At 45.6% G+C, this 16,221-nt stretch overlaps 1 protein-coding gene across 1 annotated transcript; it reads left to right on the top strand.

Moving 5' to 3' along the window:
- Positions 1 to 4,574: 4,574 nt before the first annotated feature.
- LOC120986245 (olfactory receptor 1019-like) lies at positions 4,575 to 5,555 on the top strand. Its single transcript, XM_040414721.1, has one exon. It carries the CDS (start codon positions 4,575 to 4,577, stop codon positions 5,553 to 5,555), a length of 981 nt encoding a protein of 326 aa, XP_040270655.1.
- The last annotated feature ends 10,666 nt before the right edge of the window (positions 5,556 to 16,221 follow it).

Here is a 16,221-nt window from a genome sequence, read left to right as displayed (position 1 = left end):
ACTGAGAATAAATTACACACAGGTGAACTCTATTTACTAATTAGGTGACTTCTGAAGGCAATTAGTCACAATGGATTTTATATAGGGTTATCAGAGTACAGGAGACTGAATAGAAATGCATGCAACACTTTTTAGATTTTTATTTATGAAAAATTCTGAAAACCATATATAATTTTATTTTCACTTCACACATACAGTACTTGATACTTTGAGTTGGTCTATTACATAAAATCCTATTAATACAATACATTTAAGTGTGTGGGTGTAACATGAAAAATGTGGAAACGGTTAAGGGGTATCAATACTTTTTCAAGGCACTGTATATTAGTAGCATAACCCCATTAAGGCAGAGTTTGTTGAAATCTCAGGGCCACTTCAAATTAGAATCTAAATATTTGAAATTAACATTTTCTATTAATTTACTTATTTTTCATCTAATTGTGTTTTGCCAAAACAAGCTAAGGCTCCATTCACATGACCGCAAAATGGGTCCGCATCCGTTCCGCAATTTTGCGGAACGGGTGCGGACCCATTCATTCTCTATGGGGACGGATCCGCATTTTGCGGTGCGCATCCCCGATTTTGGGTCCGCAGCTCCGCAAAAAGATAGAGCATGTCCTATTCTTGTCCGCAGTTTGCAAAACACATACGGTCGTGTGAATGGAGCCTAAGGCAACTTGGTTTGATTTCTGGCAGGCTGTTCTGGCAGAGAACAGCCTGTCGGAATTCACTGGATTCAGCACTGCTGGATGTGGACGGAATGTATAATGGAGTCTGGCAGAGATCCGTGTGCATTCCAGCAGACAAGTGGAAAACTGGCAAGACACAAACTGTTGCATGCTGCGGTTTGTGTCCGGCCAATACTCCACTTGTCTGCCGGAAAAGCCATGCCAGAGTTTCACACCAGAGGTGTGAAAGTAGGCTAATATAATGGAAGGGATTTTTCAAGCCCTGTGCTCCAGAACTCTAAGGACTTTGTGACTCTTTGGGCTTATTAGCAAAGTAAAAAAATTAAATTTTACTCTTTATACACCACTCACTGCAGGTTTGAAAAGTGGGAAGGAAAGTGGATAAAGTTAACCCGCCAAGTTGATTTAAGCCAGATTTATAAAATTGCAAGTGCAATCTTTTAAAAAGTTTGTAAAAATTGTCACAATCTTACCCAAGTAAAGGGTAGTGTTGATCACGAATATTCGAATTGCAAATTTTTATTTCGAATATAGGTACTTTGAAAAATGGCGAATATTTAGAATATAGTGATATATATTCGTAATTTCGAATATTCAAGATTTTTTTTAATCAGTACACATGATCCCTCCCTGCTTCTAGCTTGTGGGCCAATGAGAAGTCTGCAGTATCTTTGACTTTAGGAGTAGTGTTGATTGCGAATTTTCAAAATGCAAATTTTTGTAATGCGAATTTTTATCGCAAATTTTTCAATTGCCGAGTAAAAACATGATTCCTCCCTGCTTCTTGCTTGTGGGCCAATAACTCATTGGCCCACAAGCAAGAAGCAGGGAGAAATCATTACTTTAGATGGGAAAAATGATGAATATTCTAAAAAACAAATAAATAGCACTACATCGAATATATTAGTTTTTTCGAATATTCGTAATATTCTAAAACAAGAATATATATAAAGCAATATAGCAAATATATTAAAAAAAACGAATATAGAGAAATTTAGCTAATATAGTGCTATAATCTTCTTTGTCTAATAGTTGTAATTTTTTTCTCATCTGAAGTTCAGATTGGAAAAAAATGACAACTATAAAAAAAAAGATTATAGCACTATATTAGCTAAGTTGCGATATATTCGTTTTTTTCGAAAATTCGCTATATTGCTATATATTCTTGTTTTAGACTATTCAGAATATTCGAAAAAACTAATATTTTAGTTTTTTCGAATGTTCTTAATATTCTAAAACAAGAATATATAGCAATATAACGAATATTTAAAAAAACAAAAAAAACAAATATAGAGCAATTTAGCTAATATAGTCCTATAATCTTCTTTGTCTAATAGTTGTAATTTTTTTCTGATTGGAAAAAAATTACAACTATTAAAAAAAAGATTATAGCACTATATTAGCTAAATTGCTCTACATTCGTTTTTTTCGAATATTCGCTATATTGCTATATATTCTTGTTTTAGAATATTATGAATATTTGAAAAAATGAATATATTCGATATAGTGCTATGACTCATTGGCCCACAAGCAAGACGCAGGAAGGAATCATGTTTTTACTCGGCAATTGAAAAATTTGCGATAAAAATTTGCATTAGGAAAATTCGCATATTACGCGATCATTACCTTGCCGATTTTTGGAGTAAAAAAATCGTAGAATATAACTAATATTGGAATTCGCAAATATTCGACGAATATTCTACAAAATATTAGCGAAATATCGCAAATTTGAATATGACTCCTGCCGCTCATCACTAGTAAAGGGGTGGCACAGAGAATTAAGTAACATTTCAATACAGAAGTGTTAGACTTTCTGATGCAATACATGTATCAAGTATAATGCAGCATTTGATAAATTTGGTGGAAATTATGGCAACACAGACCTCGACAAACTCACTTTAAAAAGTCCCCTAATGGTGAATCGTTCCCAATGTATTGTGAAATCAAACTGTCCACTTAGGAAGCAACACTGAGTGACAATCAATTTCACATGCTGTTGTGCAAATGGGATAGACAACAGGTGGAAATTATAGGCAATTAGCAAGACACCCCCAATAAAGGAGTGGTTCTGCAGGTGGTGACCTGATCACTTCTCAGTTCCTATGCTTCCTGGCTGATGTTTTGGTCACTTCTGAATGCTGCCAGTGCTTTCACTCTAGTGGTAGCATGAGAGGGAGTCTACAACCCACACAAGTGGCTCAGGTAGTGCAGCTTATCCAGGATGGCACATCAATGCGAGCTGTGGCAAGAAGGTTTGCTGTGTCTGTCAGCGTAGTGTCCAGAGCATGGAGGCGCTACCAGGAGACAGGCCAGTACATCAGGAGACGTGGAGGAGGCCGTAGGAGGGCAACAACCCAGCAGCAGGACCGCTACCTCCACCTTTGTGCAAGGAGGAACAGGAGGAGAACTGCCAGAGCCCTGCAAAATGACCTCCAGCAGGCCACAAATGTGCATGTGTCTGCTCAAACGGTCAGAAACAGACTCCATGAGGGTGATATGAGGGCCCGACGTCCACAGGTGGGGGTTGTGCTTACAGCACAACACCGTTCAGGACGTTTGGCATTTGCCAGAAAACACCAAGATTGGCAAATTTGCCACTGGCGCCCTGTGCTCTTCACAGATGAAAGCAGGTTCACACTGAGCACATGTGACAGACGTGACAGAGTCTGGAGACGCCGTGGAGAACGTTCTGCTGCCTGCAACATCCTCCAGCATGACCGGTTTGGCATTGGGTCAGTAATGGTGTGGGGTGGCATTTCTTTGGAGGGCCGCACAGCCCTCCATGTGCTCACCAGAGGTAGCCTGACTGCCATTAGGTACCGAGATGAGATCCTCAGACCCCTTGTGAGACCATATGATGGTGCGGTTGGCCCTGGGTTCCTCCTAATGCAAGACAATGCTAGACCTCATGTGGCTGGAGTGTGTCAGCAGTTCCTGCAAGACGAAGGCATTGATGCTATGGACTGGCCCGCCCGTTCCCCAGACCTGAATCCAATTGAGCACATCTGGGACATCACGTCTCGCTCTATCCACCAACGTTAAGTTGCATCACAGACTGTCCAGGAGTTGGCAGATGCTTTAGTCTAGGTCTGGGAGGAGATCCCTCAGGAGACCGTCCGCCATCTCATCAGGAGCATGCACAGGCGTTGTAGAGAGGTCATACAGGCACGTGGAGGCCACACACACTACTGAGCCTCATTTTGACTTGTTTTAAGGACATTACATCAAAGTTGGATCAGCCTGTAGTGTGTTTTTCCACTTTAATGTTGAGGGTGACTCCAAATCCAGACCTCCATGGGTTAAAAAATTTGATTTCCATTTTTTTTTGTGTGATTTTGTTGTCAGCACATTCAACTATGTAAAGAACAAAGTATTTCAGAAAAATATTTAATTACTTCAGATCTAGGATGTGTTATTTGTGTGTTCCCTTTATTTTTTTGAGCAGTGTACTTCAACTGCCAACAGCCTTATCTAGTGTTAGAAGCTGTGACAGTTACAGGGAGAAAGTTGCAGCAGGAGGGAGACACTCCCTGAGAAAAGACATACCACCTGAGCTGTCAGCTTGAAATAAATCTAGAACAGGATTTAAAGAAATTAATGGGGAGATCCATGGCTCTATGTGAGGTACATGGCTGGTTTTAGCTTTGTTAGAAAGAGATTTTCATTTTTTACGCGAATCATGGAAGTGTAAACTATTCTTTTATTTTATATCATGAGTGAATGTACTCATGAAGGAGTTATTCTGGTTACAAATAATATCCTTTTCATCCCATCAAACTCACTGGATTACACAGGATCACTTAGAAAACACACATAAGTTAACTCGTCTGATTAGCTCTCCTTTATAGTTGTCTATAAAACCAAGTTCATGTTTTCTTTCTTCAGATGATTCAGCCATCATTACTAGATGTAAGAAATTTTAGAAATAACTCAAAGACATCCACATTCCTCCTTCTGGGACTTACACAGGACCCGCATATACAGCTTGTGCTTTTTTATATATTTTTTATTATGTACCTGGTGACATTTATAGGAAATGTCGGTATTTCCTTAGTTATCTACTTTTCCCCCAGTCTTCACACACCCATGTATATTTTCTTGAGCCATTTGTCATTTATTGACCTCTGTTACTCTTCTTCTATCATTCCCAATACTATTAACAATCTCCTCCAACAGAAGGGTTATATATCCGGTTTTGGTTGTGCAATGCAGCTATTTATGTTTTCATCCTTTGGCTCCACAGAATGTCTTCTCTTTGGAGTGATGGCATATGACCGATATGTTGCCATATGTAACCCTCTTCACTATGGGACCATCATGACAATAAAAACGTGCACCATATTAGTTGTGGCTTCATACTTTACTGCGGTAATACAAGCGGCTATTCAAACAGGGTGCACATTCAGCTTGACTTTCTGTGCCACCACCATTAATCATTTTATTTGTGATGCTCTTCCTTTGATAAGGCTCTCATGCTCCAGTACAGTGTTAAATGAGTTACTTATCTCTATATGTGCGGCTCTCATAGGAGGAGGTTCACTTCTAATTATCTTAATTTCTTACATTTTCATTGTGACTACTGTTGTGAAAATACCATCATCTCAAGGAAAGAAGAGAGCTTTTTCCACTTGTGCCTCTCACCTTTTATGTGTCACTTTGTTTTATGGTACAGTGCTGTTCAATTACCTTTATCCATCCAGCGGTATTTTGAGCCGTCAAGAAATAGTGGCTTCTGTGCTCTATACAATGGTTATTCCAATGTTAAACCCTATCATCTACAGCTTGAGGAACAAAGAAGTGAGACGAAATATGCAGCAGCTACTCAGGCAAAGAATTATTGTTGACTTATGGTTAATTAACTTCTAAAATTAAAGAAGGCACTGAGGATTCCATGTGAAATATGGCTCTAACATCTACTTCGGTTTTCATATAGCTAATTTTGCATGTCATTTCAAAGCATATAATAATTGCTGTGGATTTTGTTGCAGAATTTTTCACGACTGAAAATCGGTTCCATTCTCCTGAATGGGACTTACAGAAATCCATGTACTTGACACTCATTGAGATGAACTGAACTAAGCTAATTAGCTTTTTGAAGAGGCTGATAACATCATGCTTAGTGTTGAGAGAAGCGAACTTCTGATCACAGATCCGTAGTCGCTTCGGTCAAAGCTTCGTTTGAATGCTGTGCAGAGATCTGTCTCCATACAACATTCAAATGTATGGGCTCCGCCGAGGTGAAATTCATTACCTCTGAAGTCACGCAAGAGTTCATTGAATAATCTTGAACATCCATTATTCCCTGGTACCAGTAGGTACCAAAGCCGACTTCAGATCCCAGTTCTAAAATTGTTTTCAAGTTGTAAAATCGAAGTCTAAAGTTATTCTCACAAGACTCACAAGTAGGGATGAGCGAACCCGAACTGTATAGTTCGGGTTTGTACTGAATTTTGGGGTGTTCGTGACACGGACCCGAACATTTACGTAAAAGTTTGGGTTCGGCGCTTTCTTGGCGCTTTTTGAAAGGCTGCAAAGCAGCCAATCAACAAGCGTCATACTACTTGCCCCAAGAGCCCTACTATTGGCATGGCTGTGATTGGCCAGTGCAGCATGTGACCCAGCCTCTATTTAAGCTGGAGTAACGTAGCGCCGCACGTCACTCTGCTCTGATCAGTGTAGGGAGAGGATGCAGCTGCTGTTAGGACGAGATTAGGCAGGGATTTACTCATCAAAAACACTTAATGAAGTGATCGATCTACAGCTGTGAATCATTCAACTTCTGCTAGTTAATTGCTCACTGTTTTTAGGCTGCCCAGAGCGTTTTTCTGTCACTTTTTTCTGGGGTGATCGGCGGCCATTTTGTGTCTTGTGGTGCGACAGCACAAGCTGCCACCAAGTCCATTTAACCATCAATAGTGTGTTGTTGTTTTTTTGCTATATCCTACATCAGGGGTTTGGCTGTGCTTGCTATTTTATTGAGGGTTAAAAATTAAATTCCCAAACTAGCAATTCCCTAAATCAGTGGTTTCTGCTGTTTCAGGCCGTTTAAATCTGTCCGTAAAAGGGTATATTACATTGAAGGTGCAAATTCAAGTGCTGATAGGGTCATTCTCAAATACTTCACATGCTACCGTGCATCTCCAAGTCTAATTCTGTCCGTAAAAGGATACCTGTTATCCAGGGTCTAAATACTAGGCCTACAATTTATATTCAGCTAAATCTGTGGTTACTGCTGTGCCTGTATTAGTGTAATACGGTACTTAAATAGATAGCCAGATAGTGTTAGGTGCCTGTAAAAAAAGGCCTGAAATTGAATACAATACATTGGTCCAAATAATTTTTTTCTTATTGTGGTGAACGGTAACAATGAGGAAAAGTAAGGGACGCGGACACGGACATGGTCGTGGTGGTGTTAGTGGACCCTCTGGTGCTGGGAGAGGACGTGGCCGTTCTGCCACAGCCACACGTCCTAGTGAACCAACTACCTCAGGTCCCAGTAGCCGCCAGAATTTACAGCGATATTTGGTGGGGCCCAATGCCGTTCTAAGGATGGTAAGGCCTGAGCAGGTACAGGCATTAGTCAATTGGGTGGCCGACAGTGGATCCAGCACATTCACATTATCTCCCACCCAGTCTTCTGCAGAAAGCGCACAGATGGCGCCTGAAAACCAAGCCCATCAGTCTGTCACATCACCCCCATGCATATCAGGGAAACTGTCTGAGCCTCAAGTTATGCAGCAGTCTCTTATGCTGTTTAAAGACTCTGCTGGCAGGGTTTCCCAAGGGCATCCACCTAGCCCTTCCCCAGCGGTGGAAGACATAGAATGCACTGACGCACAACCACTTATGTTTCCTGATGATGAGGACATGGGAATACCACCTCAGCACGTCTCTGATGATGATGAAACACAGGTGCCAACTGCTGAGTCTTTGTGCAGTGTGCAGACTGAACAGGAGGTCAGGGAGGAAGACTGGGTGGAAGACGATGCACGTCACGATGAGGTCATAGACCCCACATGGAATGAAGATCGTGCCACTGACTTTCAGAGTTCAGAGGAAGAGGCAGTGGTGAGACCGAGCCAACAGCGTAGCAAAAGAGGGAGCAGGGGGCAAAAGCAGAACACCCGCCGCCAAGAGAGTTCGCCTGCTAATGGCCACCGCCACCTGGGACTGAGCACCCCAAAGGCAGCTTCAAGGAGTTCCCTGGCATGGCAGTTCTTCAAACAATGTGCTGACGAAAAGACCCGAGTGGTTTGCACGCTGTGCCATCAGAGCCTAAAGCGAGGCATTAACGTTCTGAACCTTAGCACAACCTGCATGACCAGGCATCTGCCTGCAAAGCATGAACTGCAGTGGAGTAAACACCTTAAAAACAAGGAACTCACTCAGGCTCCCCCTGCTACCTCCTCTGCTGCTGCCGTCTCGGCCTCTTCCTCCGCCCAGCAAACAGAGGATGTACCACCAACACCACCACCTCCGTCACCAAGCATCTCCACCACGTCACACGGCAGCGTTCAGCACTCCATCTCACAAACATTTGAGAGAAAGCGTAAATTCTCACCTAGCCACCCTCGATCCCTGGCCCTGAATGCCAGCATTTCTAAACTACTGGCCTATGAAATGCTGTCATTCAGGCTGGTGGACACAGACAGCTTCAAACAGCTCATGTAGCTTGCTGTCCCACAGTATGTTGTTCCCAGCCGCCACTACTTCTCCAAGAGAGCCGTGCCTTCCCTGCACAACCAAGTATCCGATTAAATCAAGTGTGCACTGCGCAACGCCATCTGTGGCAAGGTCCACCTAACCACAGATACGTGGACCAGTGAGCACGGCCAGGGACGCTATATCTCCCTAACTGCACACTGGGTAAATGTAGTGGCGGCTGGGCCCCAGGCGGAGAGCTCTTTGGCGCACGTCCTTTCGCCACCAAGGATCGCAGGGCAACATTCTTTGCCTCCTGTAGCCTCCTCCTCCTACTCTGCTTCCTCCTCCTCCTCTTCTTCCACCTGCTCATCCAGTCAGCCACACACCTTCACCACCAACTTCAGCACAGCCCGGGGTAAACGTCAGCAGGCCATTCTGAAACTCATATGTTTGGGGGACAGGCCCCACACCGCGCAGGAGTTGTGGCGGGGTATTGAACAACAGACCGACGAGTGGTTGCTGCCGGTGAGCCTCAAGCCCGGCCTGGTGGTGTGCGATAATGGGCGAAATCTCGTCGCAGCTCTGGGACTAGCCGGTTTGACGCACATCCCTTGCCTGGCACATGTGCTGAATTTGGTGGTGCAGAAGTTCATTCACAACTACCCCGACATGTCAGAGCTGCTGCATAAAGTGCGGGCCGTCTGTGCGCGCTTCCGGCGTTCTCATCCTGCCTCCGCTCGGCTGTCTGCTCTACAGCGTAACTTCGGCCTTCCCGCTCACCGCCTCATATGCAACGTGCCCACCAGGTGGAACTCCACCTTGCACATGCTGGACAGACTGTGCGAGCAGCAGCAGGCCATAGTGGAGTTTCAGCTGCAGCACGCACGGGTCAGTCGCACTGTGGAACAGCACCACTTCACCACCATGCGAGACCTGTGTGCCCTGTTGCGCTGTTTCGAGTACTCCACCAACATGGCCAGTGGCGATGACGCCGTTATCAGCGTTACAATACCACTTCTATGTCTCCTTGAGAAAACACTTAGGGCGATGATGGAAGAGGAGGTGGCCCAGGAGGAGGAGGAGGAAGAGGGGTCATTTTTAGCACTTTCAGGCCAGTCTCTTAGAAGTGACTCAGAGGGAGGTTTTTTGCAACAGCAGAGGCCAGGTACAAATGTGGCCAGCAGGAGCCCACTACTGGAGGACGAGGAGGACGAGGATGAGGAGGAGGTGGAAGAGGATGAGGATGAAGCATGTTCACAGTGGGGTAGCACCCAACACAGCTCGGGCCCATCACTGGTGCAAGGCTGGGGGGAAACGGAGGACGATGATGATACGCCTCCCACAGAGGACAGCTTGTCCTTACCTCTGGGCAGCCTGGCACACATGAGCGACTACATGCTGCAGTGCCTGCGCAACAACAGCAGAGTTGCCCACATTTTAACGTGTGCTGACTACTGGGTGGCCACCCTGCTGGATCCCCGGTACAAAGACAATGTGCCCACCTTACTTCATGCACTGGAGCGTGATAGGAAGATGCGCGAGTACAAGCGCACGTTGGTAGACGCGCTACTGAGAGCATTCCCAAATGTCACAGGGGAACAAGTGGAAGCCCAAGGCGAAGGCAGAGGAGGAGCAAGAGGTCGCCAATGCAGCTGTGTCACGGCTAGCTCCTCTGAGGGCAGGGTTAGCATGGCAGAGATGTGGAAAAGTTTTGTCACCACGCCACAGCTAACTGCACCACCACCTGATACGGAACGTGTTAGCAGGAGGCAACATTTCACTAACATGGTGGAACGGTACATGTGCACACCCCTCCACGTACTAAGTGATGGTTCGACCCCATTCAACTTCTGGGTCTCCAAATTGTCCACGTGGCCAGAGCTAGCCTTTTATGCCTTGGAGGTGCTGGCCTGCCCGGCAGCCAGCGTTTTGTCTGAACGTGTATTCAGCACGGCAGGGGGCGTCATTACAGACAAACGCAGCCGCCTGTCTACAGCCAATGTGGACAAGCTGACGTTCATAAAAATGAACCAGGCATGGATCCCACAGGACCTGTCCATCCCTTGTGCAGATTAGACATTTATAACTACCTCCCCTTAACCATATATTCTTGTACTCCAGGGCACTTCCTCATTCAATCCTCTTTTTTTAATTTTACCATTATATTGCGGGGCAACCCAAAGTTGAATGAACCTCTCCTCTGTCTGGGTGCTGGGGCCTAAAAATATCTGACAGTGGCCTGTTCCAGTGGTGGGTGACATGAAGCCTGATTCTCTGCTATGACATGAAGCCTGATTCTTTGCTATGGGACCTCTCTCCTCTATCTGGGTGCCGGGGCCTAAAAATATCTGACAGTGGCCTGTTCCAGTGTTGGGTGACATGAAGCCTGATTCTCGGCTATGACATGAAGCCTGAATCTCTGCTATGGGACCTCTCTCCTCTGTCTGGGTGCCGGGGCCTAAAAATAACTGACAATGGGCTGTTCCAGTGGTAGGTGACATGAAGCCTGATTCTCTGCTATGGGACCTCTCTCCAATTGATATTGGTAAATTATTATTATTTTTTTTTATTCATTTTCCTATCCACATTTGTTTGCAGGGGATTTACCTACATTTTGCTGCCTTTTGCAGCCCTCTAGCCCTTTCCTGGGCTATTTTACAGCCTTTTTAGTGCCGAAAAGTTTGGGTCCCCATTGACTTCAATGGGGTTCGGGGCGAAATTCGGGTCGAGTTCGGATCCCGAACCCGAACATTTTCGGGAAGTTCGGTCGAACTTCTCGAACCCGAACTTCCAGGTGTTCGCTCAACTCTACTCACAAGACTTCGGCGATAACAAATTTCACCTCAGCTGAGCCTATACATTTGAATGCTGTACGGAGATGGATGTCTGTACAGCATTCAAAAAAGTTTCGACCGAAGTGAATTTAGATTTATGATCCAAAGCTCGCTTCACACACTAATCATGTTCATCAGTCACATGGCACATGCACAGCTCTGTCTGTCACGGACGTACCGAGACATATGGACCTCCCGGCAACAGTGAGTGGCAGGAGATCTGTGAGACTGGCAACACGTGGTTTGATCTGACAGGTTTCCCTTGTGGATCAATAGGCATCTGTGTTGTTTCTGGTAATGGCAACACCCCTTGCTTCCAGGTGTTGCTAATGTGGTCATTTTACCTACCCTATTTATAGTTGCTTCTCCCACAATGCTGTGTGGTTTATAGCTTCTGTGCCTGTGGATAGTTTGTGGTTGGATCTCAGCTGAGTTCCTGGTGCTTCTATAGCCCCTTTAAAGTTAAGTCTTTCATTTCCCTTTTGTATTTTGTTTGGGTTCTGTGTGTTACATTTCCCTATTGTTTGTATTTGTCCTGTAGAAGACTCCTGTTCGTCCTTCCTTTTGGAGGAACAGGTAGTCTCGTCCCTGCCATTAGTACCAGGGTCCTATAGGTCCAGATAGGACTGTAGGTATTCCTGTGTATGAACTCACCTACCTTTTGGGGTCTGTTCATACTTGTAGTCAGTCAGGATTTTGGTTAGGGTTTACACTAGGAGGTGTCCATATTCCTTCCTTAGTTCTTAGACCTGATTCACTGTTCCCCCATTCTCTCCTATGCTCAGTGTGGTTTGTTTTTTCTACCACACCGAAGCGTGACACTGTCTCATTCAAGCAAATGGGCCTGAGCTGCAATATCAAGCACACCTGCTATGCAAAGGACGGTTCTGTACCTGGTAAGCTGCCAGGAGGCCGCAGCACTTAGTGTTGTGGCCTCCACAAACATCTGATTAGGTTAGCGTTAGGTCCCGTGCCACCTGAGATACCTTGACATGGTGCACGGGCTCTGGTATGTCCTTCATATAAGGATATATTGGCTAAATTCTCCTTTTTAAGATCAGTGTGAAGGTTTAGTCAGATTTTGTTGATTGCATCCACCACAGTAGTGCACCTATTCTTCTAAATGTTTATTTGACATATTCAATTACATCTACACATTTTGCTATCTGGTGTAGGATGTTTATGTGGCACTTGTGGTCCGCTATGGGCATCCTCCATTGTACACTATTCTTGCTGGGGATCGCCATTAGCAATGGACCAGAAGTGCAGGATTTTTCCCCCGGTTATAAATGCACAACTGCATATGGAGTTGAGCATTTCCTGCTTTTTGAGACCACGTTATATTATGTAATTTGTATATGTATGTCTGGAGGTGTATAAACTCCAAATTTGAATGTTCCTGATTTTCATCTATAGGCAGCATTCGGTGCACCTGTGAGGCCTGCATCATATCAGTCAGCTCTGGGTGGGACTCACAGCCTCCTCCCTCCTCCCATTGCATGTGTGGTTTCACACTGGAGGCAACTGTGAGCTGTTTGCTGTGAGTCGGACCTTACGCTTCTGTAATTCGCCCACTGGCCCCTGGTACTGCCCATATGGCACAGGTAGGTTAGTGTTAGGTTCTGTGCCACCTGAGATACCTTGACGTGGTGCGCGGGCTCCGGTATGTCCTTCATATAAGGATATATTGGCTAAAGTCTCATTTTTAACATCAGTGTGAGGGTTTAGTCAGATTTTGTTGATTGTATCCACCACAGTAGTGCACCTATTCTTCTAAATGTTTATTTAGCATTGATAGAGGCAGACAAATATATATATTGGTTTTAGTTATCTACAGCTTATAGAAGAAATGGCCCTGTTTGAGTAATGGGTTTGTGTGGTTCTTTCCCCACCCTTTAAAATTTATTTCCAAATCTTTTTAAATACTCAGTTCAAGGCACTTTCATTTGAGAATATATGAGGGTATAATATATATTGCATAAAAATTAATTCCCTATATTATTCTAGCAATAGTTTATTATACAATGATATTAAATCAAATATGTATCAACTTCAATAAAATATAATTATTAAACAATGTCACTTATTATAATGTTCTAAAATGCAATACATATAGTCCTTAGAACATAACTTTTTACACAATCCAGGAGGAAACAGGGCCATGAGTCTCTCCCTGGATATAAAAGGATTGCCATCCTGAAGGGGTAGTCCAAAGTATATTTTCTTGAATGTATTTGTTTATACACTGAACAAAACTATAAACACAACACTTTTTGTTTTGCTCCCATTTTGCATGAGCTGAACTCAAAGATCTGAAACATTTTCTACATACACAAAAGTCCCTTTTCTGTTCACAAATCTGTCTAAATCTGTGTTAGTGAGCACTTCTCCTTTGCCGAGATAATACATCCCACCTCACAGGTGTGGCATATCAAGGTGCTAATTAGACAGCATGAATATTGCACAGGTGTGCCTTAGACTGCCCACAATAAAGGGACACTGTGAAATGTGCAGTTTGATCACACAGCACAATGCCACAGATGTCGCAACGTTTGAGGGAGCGTGCAATTGGCATGCTGACCGCAGGAATGTCTCCCAGAGCTGTTGCCTGTGCAGTAAATGTTCATTTCTCTACCATAAGCCGTCTCCAAAGGTGTTTCAGAGAATTTGGCAGTACATCCAAACGGCCTCACAACCGCAGACCACGTGTAACCACACCAGCCCAGGACCTCCAAATCCAGCATGTTCACCTCCATGATCGTCTGAGACCAGCCACCCAGTAGCTGCAGCAACAATCGGTTTGCATAACCAAAGAATTTCTGCACAAACTGTCAGAAACCGTCTCAGGGAAGCTCATCTGCGTGCTCGTCATCCTCATCGGGGTCTGGACCTGGCTGCAGTTCGTCGTCGTAACCAACTTGAGTGGGCAAATGCTCACATTCAATGGTGTCTGGCACACTGGAGAGGCGTTCTGTTCACGGAGAAGTCCAAGTTTTCACTGTTCAGGGCAGATGGCAGAAAGCGTGTGTGGCGTTGTGTGGATGAGTGGTTTGCTGACGTCAACGTTGTGGATCGAGTGGCCCATGGTGGCGGTGGGGTTATGGTATGGGAAGGTGTATGATATGGACAATGAAAACAGGTGCATTTTATTGAAGGCATTTTGAATGCACAGAGATACGGTGACGAGATCCTGAGGAACATTGTTGTGCCATTCATCCACGGCCATCACCTCATGTTGCAGGGTGATAGTGCATGGCCCCATATTGCAAGGATCTGTACACATTTCCTGGAAGCTGAAAACATCCCAGTTCTTGCATGACCAGCATACTCACCGGACATGTCACCCATTGAGCATGTTTGGGATGCTCTGGATCGGCGTATACGACAGCGTGTTCCAGTTCCTGCCAATATTCTGCAACTTCGCACAGCTATTGAAGAAGAGTGGACCAACATTCCACAGGCCACAATCAACAACCTGATCAACTCTATGCGACGTAGATGCAGGGCTTTTTTTCTGGCGGAACGCACCGGAACGGCGTTCCGCCACCTTTTGACATCGCAGCCTGCCATGCTCCAGCATCGCAGGCTGGATGTATCAGCGGGGAGGGACTGGGAGGAGGAGCTGGGGGCCGGGGCGTTCACTGTGCTCCGGCTCCCAGCTCCAGTACAGTTATAGAGTGTGTAAAATTAATAATGATTCTATTCATGAGGCCCCCTCTGTAGTAGAACATTCAATATATCCATCCTACTCACAGGGCTGTTATCGTAATCCAGGCCGGCCGGGCAGACGAGCGGCAGCGTCACTGACTGACGTCACGTGCCTGCCCGGCATACTTTATGAATGAAGCAGGCGGCGCAGGCACGTGACGTCAGTCAGTGACGCTGCCGCTCGTCTGCCCGGTCGGCCTGGATTACGATAACAGCCCTGTGAGTAGGATGGATATATTGAATGTTCTACTACAGAGGGGGCCTAATGAATAGAATCATTATTGATTTTACACATTCTATAACTGTACTGGAGCGGCAATGGGGGGGGGGGGTCTGTGGATGGCAGTGTTATGGGGGGGGGTCTGTGGATGGCAGTGTTATGGGGGGGGGTCTGTGGATGGCAGTGTTATGGGGGGGGTCTGTGGATGGCAGTGTTATGGGGGGGTCTGTGGATGGCAGTGTTATGGGGGGGTCTGTGGATGGCAGTGTTATGGGGGGGTCTGTGGATGGCAGTGTTATGGGGGGGGTCTGTGGATGGCACTGTTATGGGGTGGGGGGGTCTGTGGATGGCACTGTTAAGGGGGGTCTGTGGATGGCACTGTTATGGGGTGGGGTGTCTGTGGATGGCACTGTTATAGGATGGGGGGTCTGTGGATGGCACTGTTATGGTGTGGGGGGTCTGTGGATGGCACTGTTATGGGGTGGGGGGGTCTGTGGATAGCACTGTTAAGGGGGGGTCTGTGGATGGCACTGTTAAGGAAGGGGTCTGTGGATGGCACTGTTAAGGGGGGGTCTGTGGATGGCACTGTTATGTAGTGGGGGGGTCTGTGGATGGCACTGTTATGGGGTGGGGGGTCTGTGGATGGCACTGTTATAGGATGCGGGGGTCTGTGGATGGCACTGTTATGGGGTGGGGGGGTCTGTGGATTGCACTGTTATAGGATGGGGGGGTCTGTGGATGCCACTGTTATAGGATGGGGGATCTGCGGATGCTATCCCCAGATCCCCCATTAACAGTGCCATCCCCAGATCCCCCATTAACAGTGCCATCCCCATCTGGGGGGTTTCTTTGCTGGGCTGGACTTTTAAAGTGCCCCCAAATTTTACTTGCATCCCTGTTCTCTAAAGGGGCGGTTTTAGGGGGCGGTCCTAGGGGTGGGTAGGGGCGCGGCCAGGGGAGGGGGGCTGAGTTCCACCACCTTTTCTCTGAGAAAAAAAGCCCTGCGTAGATGTGTTGCACTGCGTGAGGCAAATGGTGGCCACACCAGATACTGACTGGTTTTCTGCCCCCCCAGTAAGGCAAAACTGTGCAGATTTCAGATTGGCCTTTTATTGTGGGCAGTCTA

Source organism: Bufo bufo, chromosome 1 (assembly GCF_905171765.1).
Source record: "Bufo bufo chromosome 1, aBufBuf1.1, whole genome shotgun sequence".
Classification (NCBI taxonomy): domain Eukaryota; kingdom Metazoa; phylum Chordata; class Amphibia; order Anura; family Bufonidae; genus Bufo; species Bufo bufo.
This window is presented reverse-complemented; position numbering and strand designations above follow the sequence as displayed.

Coding starts and splice junctions, on each gene's coding strand:
- LOC120986245 (XM_040414721.1), top strand. CDS start 4,575: ATGATTCAGCCATCATTACTAGATGTAAGAAATTTTAGAAATAACTCA.